The following is an 18,747-nucleotide window of genomic DNA, read 5'->3' on the forward strand; positions in this document are numbered from 1 at the left end:
AGTTCTTGAGAATCCAGTTATTGATGGGAAAGCAAAAGAGTGCTCTAGTTTTATTTTCTGTTTGCTGTGAAAGGACTTAATGGACCTGAGCTAAGGTCCCCAAACTTCACCCAGACTGCATTTCACCCATAGTGGTGAAACAAAGGCAAGTTTTAAAAATCAACTACAGGCCGGTGGATGCTGCTGAGTAGGCATCATTGAAGTATCCTGTCCTGCAGACGTCATGTCTAAGTCAGAGTCTCCCAAAGAGCCGGAACAGCTATAGGTTTGAGCTTTGAAACAACAGATGAGAGTCTGAGGAGCCATTCTGAGCAATGGGGAACACTCACAGCCTGTATGGTGCTGAGAGATGCAAACACCAAGTGCTCCAGGGGCTTTGGGTTTGTCACATACGCCACTGTAGAGGAGGTGGATGCAGCCATGAATGCTAGACCACACAAGGTGGACAGAAGAGTTGTGGAACGAAAGAGGGCTGTCTCAAGAGAAGATTCTCAAAGACCTGGTGCACACTTAACTGTGAAAAAGATTTTTGTCGGTAGTATTAAAGAAGACACTGAAGAACATCACCTAAGAAATTATTTTGAACAGTATGGGAAAATTGAAGTGATTGAAATCTTGACTGACCGAGGCAGTGGCAAAAACAGAGGCTTTGCTTTTGTAACCTTTGATGACCATGACTCTGTAGACAAGATTGTCATTCAGAAATACCATACTGTAAATGGCCACAACTGTGAAGTAAGGAAAGCCCTATCTACGCAAGAGATGGCTAGCGCTTCATCCAGCCAAAGAGGTCGAAGTGGTTCTGGAAACTTTGGAGGTGGTCGTGGAGGTGGTTTTGGTGGGAATGACAACTTTGGTCGTGGAGGAAACTTCAGTGGTCGAGGTGGCTTTGTTGGTAGCCGTGGTGGTGGTGGATATTATGGCAGTGGGGATGGCTATAATGGATTTGGTAATGATGGAAGCAATTCTGGAGGTGGCGGAAGCTACAATGATTTTGGCAATTACAACAATCAATCTTCACATTTTGGACCCATGAAAGGAGGAAACTTTGGAGGCAGGAGCTCTGGCCCTTATGGTGGTGGAGGCCAATACTTTGCCAAACCATGAAACCAAGGTGGCTATGGTGGTTCCAGCAGCAGCAGCAGCAGCAATGGCAGTGGCAGAAGGTTTTCATTACTGCCAGGAAACAAAGCTTAGCAGGAGAGGAGAGCCAGAGAAGTGACGGGGAAGCAACAGGTTACAACAGATTTGTGAACTCAGCCAAGCACAGTGGTGGCAGGGCCTAGCTGCTATAAAGAAGACATGTTTTAGACAATACTCATGTGAATGGGCAAAAAACTCGAGGACTGTATTTGTGACTAATTGTATAACAGGTTATTTTAGTTTCTGTTGTGTGGAAAGTGTAAAGCATTCCAACAAAGGGTTTTTAATGTAGTTTTCTTCTTTTTTTCTTTTTTTGCAACCATGCTGTCGATTGCTAAATGCTGAATAAATGTGTCTTTAAAAAAAAATCAACTACAGACAACAGATCTAAAGCATTTCCAAGATTAAGTACAGCGTAGGGAATATAGTCAATAATATTGTAATAACTATGCATGGTGCCAAGTAGGTACTAGAAATATGGAAAGGAACACTTTGTAAAGTATATGATTGTCTAACCACTATGCTGTACACCTGAAACTAATTCAAAATAATACTAAATATGAACTGTAATTGAAAAATAAAATTAAAAATGTCAGAAAAAGAAAAAAATACATTTCCAAGATTTAAAAACTCTGGAATGTCTTACAGGTACAGAGCAAAATTTATTCCAGTTATCATAGTGCCATGTACATAGCTGATGCCTAATAAATAAATATTTACTTCATTTAAGACAGGGATGTTTAAATGATATGACTATAGAGGTGAGATTGAAGTTATTATTTCTTGAGGATCAGTTGAAACCTCAGACCCCAATGGCTACGTTCCTGAGCTAACCAGAGCACACACAAAATACCTAGGAGCACGAGGGGAATTCACAAAGGAGAAGTGGGAATCAGGTAAAAATCCGGAAGACATTTTCAAACAACTTCTCTAAAGCAATTCAACAAACATTTACTGAGCCCTTTCTATGGGCAAGAAGCTGGCTGGCTGCTCTGGGAGACACACAGATGGGGTCTGCACCAGCGTTCAGTGGGGAACATGAAACATGAATGAAAGCAATGCTAACATGAAACAGCTCATGATACATAAGGCAGGAGCCAACAAAGCACCATAGATGGCAAATTACCTTGGGCCACAGGGAATGCAAGCTGCCTCATAGAAGAAGTATATCTGAGTTCAGCTTGGGAAGACAAAGACTCTGCCAGGTGCGTTAGTTGTTAGGAGCAGTATGAGCAACATTGCAATGCCACATGGATGGGAGTGGTGTGAACAAAGAAGCTGGGGTGGGGTGGGGGCACGATGCCCTGTGTTTAGGGTGTGGCAATAGCCTACTCTGACCAGAACACAAAAATATTCTGGATTAGGGTACAACTGCAGGTAGGAGGACTTGAATGTCAACCGAACGAACTTAGGCTCTGGTTGAAAGGCAGGAGGCAGCATGATTAGACTTATGCTCTGGGACAGCGATTTTCATCCTTTTTTACCTCATGGCACACATAAATTAATTACTAAAAATCTGCGGCACACCAAATATATATCTTTTGCCAATCTGACAAAAAATAAGTATAATTTTAATTCATTCACACCAGATGGCTATTATTGTGTTGGTTGTCATTTTTTTTAATTTGACAATCTAAGGAAAAAGAAGTCAGTGCCCCTGACTAAATAGTCAGGTATTGCATGTTTTAAAAACCCTTCTGGCACACTGGTTGAAAATCGCTCCTCTGGGAAGTTAAACCTGGTGGCAGTATTTATAATGAACTATAGAGAGAGGTATCCATCAGGAGACTATTGCTAATAGTCCAAGTGAAAGTTTTTGAAGGCCTGAACTGAGGCGATAGTAATGGGAATGGAAGGAAAGAATATCTGCAAGAGATTTTTAACAGCTCTCCCCCAACATTAAACGTAATACACTGTTCATCACAGCACTCTTTGTAATAAGCCAAAACTGGAATGCCCATCAATAGTAGAATGGAACAAACTGTGGTATATTCACACTATAGAACATTATATAACAAAAACTAATGAAATACAATTACATGCAACAATACGGATGAACCTCACATCAAGTTGAATGAAAGAAGCCAGTCACAAAAGAGCACATCCTGAATGATTCTTTTTATGTAAAGTACAAAGACAGGCAAAATGAATCCATACTGTTAGAAGATTAGATAGGGGTGAACTTTGTGGGGTTAAGAAATGATGGAAGTGGGCACAAGGGGGCATCTGGGTTCTGGTAACAAGCATGACAGAGATTATGATAAAACCACAGTTTAATTTTTTGTTTTCCTATGCTTCCTTTAATTTCTTGCTTCTAATGAAAACTCTGACAGGTCCCATTACTTCTCTATTCGTTTAGATAATATGCAGTGTGATGGTCACTTTAAGTAACAAATGCAGTCTCATTTCAGAAATGCGTAGCTCAATTGGTTAGAGCATCCTCCTGATATGCCAAGGTTGCAGGTTCAATCCCCAGTCAGGGCACATATAAGAAACAACCAATGAATGTGTAAATGAGTGGAAAAACAAATCAGTGTCTCTCTCTCTCAATAATTTTTTTAAAAATTAGACTATTCTGTTCTATAATGATAAGCATTCCAAATTTCTACTTGCCAGCTTAAGTTGGTTTCAGACTAAAGCATCCAGTGGAAAAGGGGTGGGGGCATGGTTGGCTTTTCTTACCTAATCACTTCTAGCTCATCCCCTCACCCCAGTCAACACGGAGGATGGGCAGTGGAGAGCTAGGATGGGGAGGATAAGTAACGGTGGGTGCTTTAAAGCTTTCTGGGCCTGGCAGGTGATTAAAGCTGATGCTTCCCCTCTCAGTCACTTTTCTAAGCTCTTCAGTGGTTCCCTATCTTTATATGTAGGTGGCTACTTGTAGCTCCTTCCTCAACCCCTGGACATCCAAAAGTTCCCCTCCAGCCCAAGACAACCCTAAGGAAGCTCTATCCCCACCGTCTGGTTCCCTCTGGCCCTCAGGAAACCTGCAGTGCAGACCAATTCCAAGGCACAAACCCTCTCTGCCTCCTTTCCCAATGCCCTGTGTCAGCCCTTCATCATTCTCTAGATTTGTAGGCAGCATCTGGCCCTGTCCACAGAGATTTCAGTTTTCTCGGGCACCTGTCTAGGGCCCCCATGATGCAGGAGGGGCCCCAAGTCCTCCTATTGAGGCATCTTTCCATGGTCCTGGGGTCAGAAGGGACCCAATGAACTTGGAGTCTGGCAGTGGCCCTCTCTAAAGAAACATCTTTATCCTTTACTTTCCTTTGATGTTTTTATATCTTTGACCTAGCTGAGGGGCCAGAAGTTGTGAGGCAGATTTTCCTTTATTTTTTTGTTGTTGTAAATTCTGCATATGTGGTGTGTGCCTCACACTCACCTGGGAATCTTGGTATCCTCTGTATTTGTGCCTCAGTGGAAACTGAGGCAGGAAGAGTCCTATTCTAATTCTATTACACATACTAAAACAATTTCAGACTGTGCAGAACATGAAAAGAAGAAAGTAAAAATCATCTACAATCCCAACATCTAAAAGTACCTATTAACATTTGGAATCAACAAAATGGTATTTCTTTCAGATACTTTTCTTCAAGTATCTCCTTCCTACCTTCCTTCATATTTAAAAAGTGGGATTGTACTAGACATACCATTTTGTATAGGCTTTAACATTCAATCATTTTAATCACTGTAACATTTAAAATTATATTTACTTCTTCCTCCCCTTGTTTTTAACATTTAGTTATTTCCAATTTTATTATTATCAACAATATTATAAATACCTTCATGTACAAAGCTTTTCAAAACAGGATTATTTCCTTTGGAAAAGTAGTCAAGAGTTGCATAACTAGGCTGTCACAGATATTTTGCAGGTAAAAACCAACACGATTAGGTATGCAAGTAGGGGAAGAGCAGGAAAAAATAAAGTAAGGCAGGAGATTGTTTTATTGAGGTGAAGATGAGTTGTTTTCAAAGTGGCTGAGTTTGTGGGTCCACAGTCTACCCAGGTGGAAATACTCAGCTACAAACATGAAACTGGGAAGAAACCAGAGGTAGAGATGGCTTCTTCTTCTGAGAAGTTTGGCTACTAAACTTTCTCTAGAGAAGCACGATCTCACCGGGCTAGAAGACAAAAGATATTTGTAGTTAGATGAAAAGAGCCAATGGAACGCGATTAACTAAGAGCAAGGTTCCAAATCAGCAAAAAAAATTTAAAAAAAAAAAAAAAAGGATAGTATGGAGGCAGGAAGAAAGGTAATCTAGAAAAGAAAAGAGTCAGGATAGGAAAGGTATTGGAAAGAGCAAAAATTGCTTAAAAGGCTCGTCACATATGGTTTTTGTTGCTGGTTAACTCATCTGTTGAGAGTGAGAATGATGACGTTATGACAGGACTCAGAATCATAAGTGTTGTAGTATTATTATTAGTAGCATTATTTTTAAATAACCTTGGAGCTTATTTGAGGCTACTCAAAATACTACTCAAGATATGGTCTACAGCATTGGAATCAGTAGGCACACCAGACCTGAATCAGAATCAGCATTTCAAACAAGTGATTCGATGTCCATTGAAGTTTAAGAGTACTTTGTAGACCATCTTCCCCACTTTACCAAAAGGAAAATGGAGGCTTCAGGAGATGAACTACCTTTCAAGTTAAAATTATAAAGGCTGGAAGAGTTCCTTCAGGAAATTAATGAGAATTCAACAAAAGGTGAAAAAAAGGGCCTCACACAGGAATGAAGTTCTAAGACAGCAGTTCTCAACCTGTGGGTCGCAACCCCTTTGGGGGTCAAACGACCCTTTCACAGGGGTCGCCTCAGACCACCGGAAAACACATATATAATCACATACTGTTTTTGTGATTAATCACTATGCTTTAATTATGTTCAATTTGTGACAATGAAAATACACCCTGCATATCAGATATTTAATTACGATTCATAACAGTAGCAAAATTACAGTTATGAAGTAGCAACAAAAATAATTTTATGGTTGGGGGTCACCACAATATGAGGAACTGTATTAAAGGGTCGCGGCATTAGGAAGGTTGAGAACCACTGTTCTGAGAGTATAATTTCACGGCTTTCTTAGCAATAGTATAGTGCACAGGAGTGAAGGAAGTGGAATGGTCTGGAGCTGCCCCAAACCTGGTTTAGAATTGTTAATGCGGACAGCACGGGGGTAAAGTGAATGAGAGGGTCTGCAGTGTTAGTGAAGCCATCCCTGGGATGAATCCTCTGAGAGCCGGGTGGGATGCAAGCAAGTGAAGCGGGATGGGGACCGGCCGCCGCGGGCTTCGGGTGGGGAAGGACAGGCTGAAGCAGGCTAGGAGCTGGTGGCTGGGATAAGAGTGGGGCAGACAAGGAGGCTGTGGTCAAAACGAAAGTTTGAACTCCTGAAACTGGAGTACTTTTCAGTAATTTAAAATGTCCAGGACGGCCATCTCACAGAGGCCCCAAAATTATCAGTTTAAGAAGTTAAGAAAAATGAGACCAGGATACGGAGGTGTTGAAACCTCTGTGGATAGTGGTAGTGGAAGTGGAAGGAAAAAGACCTGTCGACATTTATAAAGCACAAACTGTTCAATACTCATTTCCTCACATAAACTTCCCTTGTTACGTCAACAAACAGGAAGAGACACATGATTTGCTTTAAAAAAAAAAAGAAAAAGCTCTTTATCTGTGTAAAGTGGCAGTTCTTCCTGAGACTGTCTCTTCAAAAACTGGGTCTGACCAGAGTTTATTTCTTCAGGAGTTCTCCAACTCAGAGGGCCTAACTTGGAAAAGACCTGTATCTTCAAGGATTTGACCACTCCTGCCAGAATAGGACTAAGTGCCAAAGGACATGACCCTTAATTTGAGTCAATATTATCGGAGTGACAGCTTTCTGGAACATGAATTTTCTTTTGAACACAGGAAGCCTTGAGGAGTAGTCTGTATGTGAGTAATATTTTATGGTATATAGCTATGCTCTAGCTTCACCTGGCTGTCCCTCTTTATGAGTTTACATTATTATGATGAGAGCACACAAGGAAGAAGTGGTAGAAGACTACCAAGAATAAGGGAAAGTTTTCATTTTCTGCCAGTTAAAAAAATGTTACAAAAGTATATAGAGATAATCCTTAAAATATATATATGTATATAATATACATATATATAATATACATATATAACAGGCATACAAATGCATAGAAATTTAATAGCAATAGACTGCTCAGCTTAGGAGCATAGGATAGGAAAAAAATGCAACTTTGGATTCCAGGACAAGATCACTGGGAAGAGGAAGAAAATACAGGAATTATTTGTTTTTAAAAATTACTAATACAGTACGAGAGTATATCTTAAGCAACAAGTGTGGACAAGGGGACTTACCTTTCGGAAGACCTGCTATAACTACTTTCAAAAGAACCTGCTTCATGGAGGTGGAGGCCCCATTCTGTTCTCCTAGGATACCACTCTGCCCCAGGGAGCCACAGGAAGAGCAGAATTGTCAGGGAATTCTGTTGACACCTATCAGGAAACTGACATTCTGTGTTCCGATGCAGTCAGAGAAAGCATGAGAAACTTGTTTTAATAATGGACTTTATTATTTTTTAAATTTCTTCTTTTTATTGTTGTTCTATTACAGTTGTCCCAATTTTTCCCCCACTGCTCTCCACCACCCCCCCACAGTCAGTTCCACCCTGTTGTCCATGTCCGTGGGTCATTTATACTAGCTCCTTGACTAGACCCTTCTCCTTTCACCCTTCTCCCCACCCCGCTCCCCTCTGGTCACTGTCAGTCTGTTCCTTGTTTCCATGCTTCTGGTTCTATTTTGCTCAGTTTGTAATAATGAACTTCAAATATGTAGACGTGAACTAAACTTGACACTTGGTAATGTTCTAGTTCAGCTGAGGTGATACAGCAATCTCATGGGATCCCTTTAAAGTGAACTTATGTCTGCCATCTGCCAGTTATTTCCCAAATATTTGCTTCTTGGGCTGGATTTTAACTAACACCAAAGAGATGACTGCAGTAGTCATTTTAATGTGGTTGAAATAAATTCTCTACATCAGACTTCTTGTCAGACAGAAGCTACCAAAAAACCTTCATCTGAAACTGCTGTCTATAACAAATTATCATGGTTATCTTAATAATGCAATCCATTTGATAACAATGACCATCTGAGAGTACTCTGGAAGCAAAACTATTTTTAGTTGCCATCAGGAACTAGATAATTGTCTTCCTGTTTATTTCAATTCCCAGTTGAAAGCTAGTTGTTTATGTAGTCTCTGGAAACACCGGTCAGATTAAATATTGTCAACCAGGAACAAACTTGGGGAGAGAGGGTTTCACAAGAGAACTTTGAAACACCATAAAATAGACATGATGAGAGAAAATTAAAGACCTGGCTGGTGTGACTCAGTTGGTCCAGCAAAGTGAAAGGTCACCGGTTTGATTCCCGGTCAGAGCACATGCCTGGGTTGCAGGTTCGGCCAGGTCGGGGTGCATACAGATGTAACCGATTGATGTTTCTTTCTCACATTGATATTTCTCTCCCACTCTCTCGCCCCTACTTCCCCTCTCTCTAAAATCAATGAGCATGTCCTCAAGTGAGGATAAAAAAATAAAAGAGAGAGAAAATAAAAGATCATTTCTCAAGATTTACCACATTTACTCTTTGGTGTCTCTGTTTCATGTTCTTTCATCCCACTGATTTCTATGGTTTCCTCTAGTAGATCTCTTGTCTCTTAGGAGAAATCCCTTCATTTATATAGTACAGACTCAGGTGGACTGCTATCACAGACTAGGACAAAGCAGGAAAAAGCTGGTCTTCTCTGCTTTATCCTCACTCCCTTCTTTTCTTATCCTTGTTCCCCCCTGCCTCCTGTAGGGTTGCTGGGCTCTATGGGTGCTCAATTTCCTACTACTCCTTACCCTTCCATATAATTCCCACCTAGGTTGCCAGATTTAGCAAATAAAAATATAGGATGCCCAGTTAAATGTGATTTTCAGATAGACATTGAATATTTTTAGTATATATCCCTGTAATACTTGGGACATATTTATACTAAAAAATTGTTATTTACCTGAAATTCAAATTTATCTGGCAACCCCACTCTCACACTGTGGCCAGAGGAGGTTCCGGCAGCTGCCTGGCCCCTCTTACCAAGAACTCGATTTGCTTAAGTCCTATCCTGGAAAGAACACCCAAATCTAAGCTCTGCCATTCCATCACAGCGGTCTATGTTCTTATACTCCCAGCTGTTCCACCAAGGGCTCCCTTAGGTGTCTTTCGATCGGCAAAACACCAGATCTGGACCTTACCTATGTTGCTTTGCCCTCAATTACCCTGATAACTTTGATTTTTAGCAAATGAAGGTAAGACTCACCATGATGGACCTCACCAGGTATCTGTACAACACACCCTTGCTTTCCATGCCTGATTTAAAATGAAACAATCAAGGAAAAAGAAATCTAATGTGAACACCTATGATACATTTCATACTACCTTAGGACCGTTTGTTTCTAATCCTCACCCAAGGATATTTCTTTTTTAATTGATTTTAGAGAGAGAAAGAGAGCGAGAGAGAGAGAGAGAGAGAGAGAGAGAGAGAGAGATGTGAGAAAGAACTATTATTGATCGGCTGGTTGCCTCCCACATGTGCCCTGGCCAGAGATCCAACCTGCGACCTAGGTATGTACCCTGACTGAGCATTGAACCCGCAACCTTTCGGTGCATGGGAAGGTGCTCCATCCAACCAAGCCACCCAGCCAGGGCCTTAGAACAGTTTTTTAAAATGTTAGAAACCTGCTGCAGGACCAAGGAAGCACTAATTATATTTAAGTGAAAACTTGAAAAGTTAATTTCAAGTGACAAGTCACATGCGGTGAGGCAGTCCCATTGGACCTCTGAGAGAATGAACTCGGGCTTCTCTTTTGAGATTTCCTCTTTACTGGGTCTGAGAACAGCAGGAGGAAAAGAGAGCATAAATGCAGAAGCAGGACAGAGGGCAGCACCAAGCTCCTTAGAAATATTTTTCAGTGGCAGAATCAGTGCACTTTCAAAACATTCATTGTTTACGGCTGACTTTGAGGACACTATCAAATCCCCAGGACAGCTTTTTAGAGAATTTCTCTTTCCATTGTGTCTTGGACCTTGTGTGACAGGTAGCTTTTTGTACTCAGGTGATGAATTTTGACTAATATAATATATACACCTGTGCTATCATCACCCAGAACTTCCCGTCACTCCCCAAAAGTTCTCATGTGCCCCTTTCTCCTCAGGCAGCTACTATTCTGATTTTTATCACTACATTGGTTTTGTCTGTTCTTAAATATGAAATCATACGGTAGGTAGGAGCAAGGAAATAACTATCATAAAGTGCTGCAGACATGAATATTATCAGCTAAAATCAAAGCCCAGTGAGGTTATCAGCTGGTTAGCAAAGGAGTAAAACAGAGAGGCAACTATTAAAACTTAATCACTTAAACTAAGTCAAACTTAATTAAATGGAAAGAAGCTGTATATGTAACAGTGGAAAACTGTAATAGCGGGACATTGTAACCCACCCCACCATTCTTTTGACATTGTTTCTCCAAGTGCTGATTCTAACTAATATGTGGCTTATAGAAGAATAGCATGTGTATATAAGAATCCTAGGAACTAGCTTCAAAAGATATAGACTCCAACCTTCAAGCATCCCAACTCCAGGAGATTTGCTGACCTTCATCCATGAAGCCAGAATGTCGTGAAGCCAGGGTGACATGAAGCCAGGATGACTAAACTAGGGTTACGTACACCAGGTCATCACTTGCCTTATTGGAATGGACTGTGCTCATCTGCACATAGAGAAGTTTTCAGCCTCCTCCCTTGATCTCTCTGTTCTGTTCTCCTCTCCCCCTTATAAAAAAACTCTGCCTCCACTGAGAGGTAGAGAAGGGCTTTGAGACAGGAGTCCCCCATCTTCCAGGAGATGGGCTTTGAGACATGAGTTGCCCATCTTCCAGATGGCCAGCATCTACAAATAAACTACTTTCCTTTATATCAGCACCTGCCTCCTGTATTGGTTTTCATAGTGGCAGGCAGCTGGACCTGTGTTTGGTTACATACACTTTAGGAAGTCCCCTCATACCAAGTGATGGAATTAACAGTGTTCACAAAATGTTGAACCAACTTGGAAAAGGCATTATACAATGAAGAAGAAAGATCACAGTCTAAAAAAAGGAACTGTCCCCCTTTCTCTGAACCCAAATAAGTGGGTGATAAGTAGAGTTGCTAGTAAGCCTTTAATACCCTGGTCAGTTTATCACAGGGGACCGCAGGTGATTCAGTCTGGGTAAGAGATAACATGTAGAGGATGAGATGACATCAGAAATAGGAGAAGAAATTCAGAGATGACCCAGGGCTCAGTGCCACATGGATTGGTGCTGCTACTGGTGGAAGGTGAGGTCAGGAGTAGCAAAATGAATATGAGAAGCATCTGTCTCCCAAGTATATAAGTGAAATAGATGCTCAGTAAGAGAAATGTAGGCTTCACCCTGCACTAAGTTCCCTAACTCTGGTTAAGTCTCATCCCCAAAAAATGTTAAGGGGAAAAAATGCAACTGGTTATGAAGATATTATAACACATTTAATTAAAAAATCAATTTGTTGACATACAAACCAACTGAACCAAACAGGACAAACTCATCAAACGGGCAGAAGCAATTGTCTAAACAAGCACCAACTTAAGAGCTCTGATGGCAACCAGGAGGGCACCCAAACACAAGTTTAGCATGGGGGAAAGAGCCTTTATGTCTTTCGGCGAAGGCAAAGCCATTTGGTTGGCACTTCATAGGAATATCTTTCCACCAGGTCTTCATCATATGGTATGTGCCATGAGTCTCCCGTTGTTTGCACCACTGTGTCATAGCTGAGAATATGCTGTTGAATTAAAAAGGGAATCAAACATTGAGAACAACACTGAAGGGTTACCTGGCCATTTCCTTTGCTTTTCTGACAACTTCTCAGTTTGCCTCAGAGACATATTCCCTGTCTTACTTAGCAATGTATTTTCAAAATGCAGCTAGCTCTGTAAAAATGAATCCTAGTATTAGGAGCTCCTTTTCTTGGGGGAGCTTCATTTTTAAGGTTAAGGACCCTCAGACACACATACACACACCATCCAGTATTCCCTTTGTTGCCTTTATCAGTTGTGTATGTCAGAGAAAAATTCAAATATACAAAAATAGAGAAATATGGATAGTATAATGAAACCCCACACACCCATCAAGCAGCTTTAACCATTATCAACTCAAGGCTAATTTTATTTCACTCATACCCCATCCACTTCCTTAACTCTGCCTCCACTCTCCACCCACAGTTATTTTGATGAAAACCTCAGATACATAATTTCTTCTGTGATTCAGTATGTATCTATAAAATATAAGGACATTTTATAAATATGATTAATACCATTATTAAACTTAAGAATTAATAATTCCTTAAATCATCAAATTTTTGTTTACATTTCCAATTAATATATGTGTACATATATTTTACAGTTTTTCTGAATAGGGACTGAAATAAGGTTATTACAGTTTGACTGGTTGAATTATCTCTCAATTCTTTTTAAATTTAGAGCTTACCTTTCCATCTCTATTATTTTTGCAATCTTTTCTTGTCGTAGGAACCAGGTCAGCTGTCCTATACTGTTTCCCACAGTCTTGATTAGGCTGATTGCATTTCTGTGGTATCTATCATCTGATACTATATTTTCTACTTTGTTGTTTTGTATATTTTTGACCATAGGACCATATTTACCACTGGCTTGTGTATTTTTCTGTAATAACTAGCCTTTGGATTTCCTCCCTTTGCTTTCACACAAGAGACATCCTTGTATTTACAGGTATCTAAACTAGAATCAAAGGAGAATTCAATTGAGACCATGCTATAGAAGTGGGTTAAACAGGAAAATGGAGTTACTTAGCAAAAGCAGAAGTATGACTAACCACAGGGATATGCAATTTTGAGTTATTACAAATAAATAGGAAAATAAAATACACATATGAATATTTGCAATTAATAACATAATTGAAGCCATAATTGATGACATCCCAGGTGCTTTCAATATGTCAATTAATGTGGGGTTGGCTTATAAAAACTTATGCTCTGGCAGACTTTCTGTTTCCAGGAAATGGCTAATTCCAAACACTAAACTAAAACTGAGAAACATAAAGCACTTAAACCTTCAACAAGTTGCAACATTCTTTGATTATGCCACATTCTTACTATGTACTTGACCCTGTTGACATTATGTAGAGAACAGATGACATACCTGAAAGGTTATTTTTGATCCTGGAAACCTATTAGTAATCGCCAGCTGATGTCCCTGCTGCCACTTAAAGAACAGGCGCTGGGTCTTGGCATCAGGTAGACAGGCCTTATGGTCCCGTAGCAGATCTTTTGTGATAAACTTGCAGTGGTTGCCCGAGTGCAGGGTAGCATACAGAAGGAACGGGTCATCCTCCGAGCTGAGTCAGGCACAAGAAAGGACACAATCAAGCACACCCCTGAGGAGGCAGAGCAGAACACTCTTCAACATGTGTTTTCCCTCTTACTCTCCTTGGCTCAGAGATGCTCTGCATTCTTTACTGGCATGATCTCAGTGATACTTAGGCACTGCCTTTGCTGGTAGGCAACGCTAGTTAGAACACAGGTGGAAAGTAAGGGGAAGGGAATGCTGCTTAGGGCCCTTAATTGCTCAATTGGACTCTACCACTAAAATGAAGAATTATAACAGTAATTCTCTCTTCACATTAGTTTTCTGTGTTCCCGGGGCATTTTTCCTGTTTGCCTCATCCACCACAAAGCACTCCCTCTCCTCACTCAAATTCTAGAAACGTTCATCATACCGATAGGGTAGGATGACAGTTTCTTGCAAGACACCAAAAGTAACAGGCTGCCCTCAAAGCTGAAACAAGTATCTCAAGGCAGCTTCTAGCTAGTCACCCAGATCAACGTCTGAAGGCCCCTCCTGCTTTGAGAAGAGCCAGTGACTCAGTCTCCAGTGGACCCTCAACATCAGCACCTACCACTTAGCACATGTGTTATGAAAACAGCAGTAGCTATCTTGGCTCAGGAGCACCTAACTGCAACATGTGCTGTAAGTTACACTTTGATCCAAATGACCCAAAGTAGGACCATTTAATGTTTACCTTACAGTGAAGTATTATATTTCAAGTAAAATGATAAAATGACCGGACTCTGCCTTAAAAGTCTCCAGGGAAAAGAAAAAATGAGGGGGTTATATGGGACAAGATTAGCAAATGATGGTAATTTTTGGAGCTGGGTGACAGTTATGTGGAATCCACTACATCGCAGTCCCTCTCTATATCGCGGTTCACTTATCGCGGCCTCACTGTATCGCGAGATTTTTAAAAATAGTATATTTAATTACTTATCGCAGATTTTTTGCTGTATTGCGGGATTTTGCAGTACTGTACATGCATGTTGTTAAAGTTACGTAGGTTTAAGAGTGTAGAATATGTTTAAGAACATAAGTAGTGTTTATAAAAGTGTGGAAAAGCTAAATAAGGGACTGGGAATGGTTTATAAGTGTGGGAGAAGGGTTTATAAAGCCTTAAAATATATATAAATACTAAAATAAATGTAAGGTTTCTACTTCGTGGATTTTCACCTATCGTGGCCGGGTGAAGGGTCTAGAATGTAATACCTGCGATAAGTGAGGGAATATTGTATACTATTTTCTCTCGTGTGCATATGAAAAGGCTTCTTTGGCATATTAATGGAAAATAGAGTTAATGTTAATAACTTAATATTCAAATTCAAAGCCAAAGAAGGCCACTGAATCAATGTTTACAAATAGGTTTGGAACTTCAGTGGATACAGTAAGTACAGGCCCCAAATCAAGCACAAAACCTATTTCAAATAGAGTTCTTGGCTATACCACTTTGCATTTATCTAATTCTTCCACCAAAGAAAAATAATAATGATGATGACAGCAATTAACATATATGCTTTCCGTGTACTTGGTACTGTGCCAAGAGTTTTATATGTATTATTTACAAGTATTATCTCATTTAATCTTCACAACATCCCCAGAGGGGTTACACATGAAGAAAAGAACACACACGGGAAACGCCTTCCCCGACAGGAAGCGGCAGGGCCATGATCTGCAGCTGGGTAGACTAATTCCCAAGCCTGCACTCCTAATGTCTACCTACTATTGCCTAATGTGATTACATGAAGAGCATTATTATTGTACTCTACTCTTAGAGAAATGGAAGCACTCCCTTCATCCCCATAAATATATAGGAGAACTTAGCTAAAGGAAAAGGGATTTAATTTGGGATCTGAATGAGGGATTAGTCTCCTTCATCATGTATCAAGAACCATTTTACCTTTTTAAGAACAAATGATTTGGAGGAATATTGACAGATCTTGAAGTTATCACATTCAACCCAATGAAACAGACTTGGGGCTGAGGTACACACATTATCCATGCAAAGTTGGAAATAAACTTTTGTCAGGATATCGTATGAAAAACAAAATGCATGTTAAAGTTCATTTGTGCTGTTGAGGATCTGTGTTCCTCCTCATTACCTACATTCTTCTTACTATGGACACTGTACATTTTGTTCTTGACCATGTTTTCTATATTCCTTTGGCTTCCTGGGAAGCTGTACCTCATAGAAACATCCCTTTTATATTTAGAATAAAGTCCTGTCCCTTGCTTGTCTACCAGAGCCCAAAAGGTCCTCTGTAATGTGGCCCCTGCCTTCTCTCTGACCTTAGACCTACTACTTTCCTTCTTGCTGCTACAGCCCATCTATACTGGCCTGCGTGGCTTCCTCAAACATGCTGAGCTCATTCCTGCTTTTTGAACACTTGATGTTCCCTCTGTTCTGCTCTTCCCACCACCACCCTCCCCTTTTCTCAAGTGACTCACTCCTTCCCTTCAGACTTGCCCCCCACAAAGGCCTTTCCTGATCATCCCACCCACTACCCGCTGACCTACCTCTCCCCTTTCTAGGTACTTATTCTACTTTATTGTCTTCATAGCATTGATCACTGCCTGGGATTATAGAACTTGTTTATTTGTTTACCTGTTTATTATAAGTCATAAGATGTCAGAGACTTGTTGGTTTTGTTCACTGTTGTTTCTCCAAGAACACAGAAAGCGCTCATATTTGTGAAGTATTTGTTAAATGATCTATTTAGGACCTTATGGCTGCTTCAAATCTTTTTTGGGGGGTGGTGGTGGTGGTAATAAGGCTTAGTATACATATATATGCACTTTAAGAAATGGTGAAAATAGGTAACTAACAAGCAGAGGACAGGAGCCTAGTATAATTCAATTATTACCTTCAGTACTTACATGTTGTCAGCAAAGAAACAGCTGGCTAGCTTTTGCACCTCTTTCATCTCATCCTTTCTCCACCGGGCACCTGGATTTAGCATGTGCTTCCGGCCCAGGACCAGCATTCGCAGATTCTGCTTGGCTAGTTGAGAGACCACATCCAAGAGCTAAAAAACACAAAGCCAGTCCCCAAGAGGGTCAAGGAAAGAAGAATCTCAAGTAAGTGGAGTGATTCTTCCAGCTGGTAATCTCAATGGTGAAACACTTTTCTGGTAAGGAGTAAGAAAACATTCCTTAAAATAATCTCCATCTTTGTAAGTCTGAGGAAAATGCTTCCTTTTTACAAATTAATGTCTAACACTTGCCCATTGATAAGGCCCCATTGGATCCAGGGTTTAAAAATAATATTTTTTAAATAAGCATAAACTAGGTTTGTTTTTAAATGTGTTCCCTAGAGCCTAGTGGGATAGAGATAGGGAGGCTAAGGAGGATGGGGCTTGGTTCTTATGAATACACTACCAACCCTGTTTCAATCAACATAGTTCAGCTTTTATATATGTACATATTAGCATTCTGCATAAATTTTCATGTCAATAAATGTTTCTGCTTCTTATTTTAAAAGTCTGTAAGTAGCTGGACTTTTCAGCTAACTTTTTCATGTCATGATTCTGCAGAGACTGTTATCTTGCACTGGAGCTCCTTGTTCCTTCCAAAGGTCTGTCAATTTCCATCTTATAGCCTATTTTCCAGTCAATGAATTTACCAGCATTCTCTCCACTTCCCACATGTCTTAGGTGTACATGAACTCCTCTTAGAAGTCTAGACTTGGAATTTTTGTAAATCTAGTATTTTGGTGAGCTTGTCTAGTCAGTTTTTGTAAGGAGAAGTCCAGATATTACTTTCATGTACAACCTATTAAATCAAGGTATTACATAAAATGAAATAAAAGCTACTGAAAATTATAATTTATGTTATATAATAGTGTATTAGAACTATAAACTTTCTTTAATTTATAAGAATTGCTTGGCCTTCGAAAATCACAAGTTCAAAGTCATTGAAGAAATCCTTAATTTCTTGGGTCTTGGTTGGAAAATTCAGTGATTTTAGGCTAGCTTCTCTTTACCCATAATTTCTTCCCATGCAGATTTTCAGGATAGTATTTAAAATTCTTTTTCTTTTTAATCTTCATCCGAGGATATACTTATTGATTTGAGAGAGAGAGAGAGAGAGAGAGAAAGAGAGAGAGAGAAAGAGAGAGACCAATGTGAGAGAGAAACATTGATTGGTTGCCTCTCTCACACACACTAGCCGGGGATGGAATCCGCAACCTAGGTATGTGCCCTGACCAGGGGACTGAACCCGCAACCTTTTGGTGTACGAGACAATGCTCCAACCAACTGAGCTGCCTGGCCAGAACTTAAAATTCTTTAATCAACAAAATTTCATTCATTTATTTGGTCAGTTGTCCAATATGACTTTAGTACATCTTATATCTAACATACATGTAAAAAAATAGCGAGTTTAGTAAGGGCTACATTTATAGATTACTCTTTAATGCTTTGTATTTATTTATTTGTTTGTTTGTTTATGTTCATCCTACTAGTCTCATTATTTTAGTAAAGAGCAGTTGGTTTTACTCTACCTATTAATTGTAGAATTAAGAGACAGAATAGATACAACTTGCCCACTGAATGTGAGTTAATACTCAAGCAGAGAGCTAGCTATATACCAAGACAAGTATGAGGATTCTAAACCCAAAGCTTTACAACCAGTAAAATATAATTCTTGTCTTCAAATCAAGGAATAATGACTTATATGTTCATTTAACAGTTATTTCTTGGCCTCTGTATGTATAAGGCACATGGTATGTATCACAGCCTACACAATTTTAAAAGACATGGTCCCTGCCTTCAGTGAGAGAGTACCTAATAATTTTCTTACCTAACTACCAAGCCTAGGAAAATATATATGCTGACTCTACATATATTGAATGTTTAATAAATATTTTCTGATTAGCTGAAGAATATGTACACATCTGTTTTTACCCAGCATGAAAGTAGCTCATTTTTGAAAACTTGAAAAATACTGACTAGAAGGAAGACAGGAGAAACCACTTGTATCTCACTACCCAAAGACTGTTAACATGTACAGAGTAAGACTACCTTTGCAGTTGGTTTACAGTTGTGAGTACATAAAACAGTTTATTCTTGTATTATTATTTATTAATTATTGTGTATTATTTTCCATACGAACAACTATAAAC

At 39.8% G+C, this 18,747-nt stretch overlaps 2 protein-coding genes across 2 annotated transcripts in view; one reads left to right on the forward strand and one right to left on the reverse strand.

Moving 5' to 3' along the window:
* The first annotated feature begins 336 nt into the window (after positions 1-336).
* LOC150015882 (heterogeneous nuclear ribonucleoprotein A1-like) lies at positions 337-1,107 on the forward strand. Its single transcript, XM_090268317.1, has one exon. It carries the CDS (start codon positions 337-339, stop codon positions 1,105-1,107), a length of 771 nt encoding a protein of 256 aa, XP_090124443.1.
* Positions 1,108-11,731: 10,624 nt separating this feature from the next.
* The window catches only part of PRORP (protein only RNase P catalytic subunit), a 146,258-nt gene continuing 139,242 nt past the window's right edge, over positions 11,732-18,747 (reverse strand). The window contains exons 6-8 of the mRNA XM_090270133.1: positions 16,503-16,651; positions 13,440-13,635; positions 11,732-12,046 (exon numbers count right to left, since the gene is read on the reverse strand). Coding sequence (XP_090126259.1) covers positions 11,915-12,046; positions 13,440-13,635; positions 16,503-16,651 — 477 coding nt within the window. The 3' untranslated portion in view covers positions 11,732-11,914. The remainder of the gene's footprint in view (positions 12,047-13,439; positions 13,636-16,502; positions 16,652-18,747) is intronic.

Source organism: Furipterus horrens, unplaced genomic scaffold, assembly GCF_987537825.1.
Source record: "Furipterus horrens unplaced genomic scaffold, mFurHor1.1.pri manual_scaffold_3, whole genome shotgun sequence".
Taxonomy (NCBI): Eukaryota; Metazoa; Chordata; class Mammalia; order Chiroptera; family Furipteridae; genus Furipterus; species Furipterus horrens.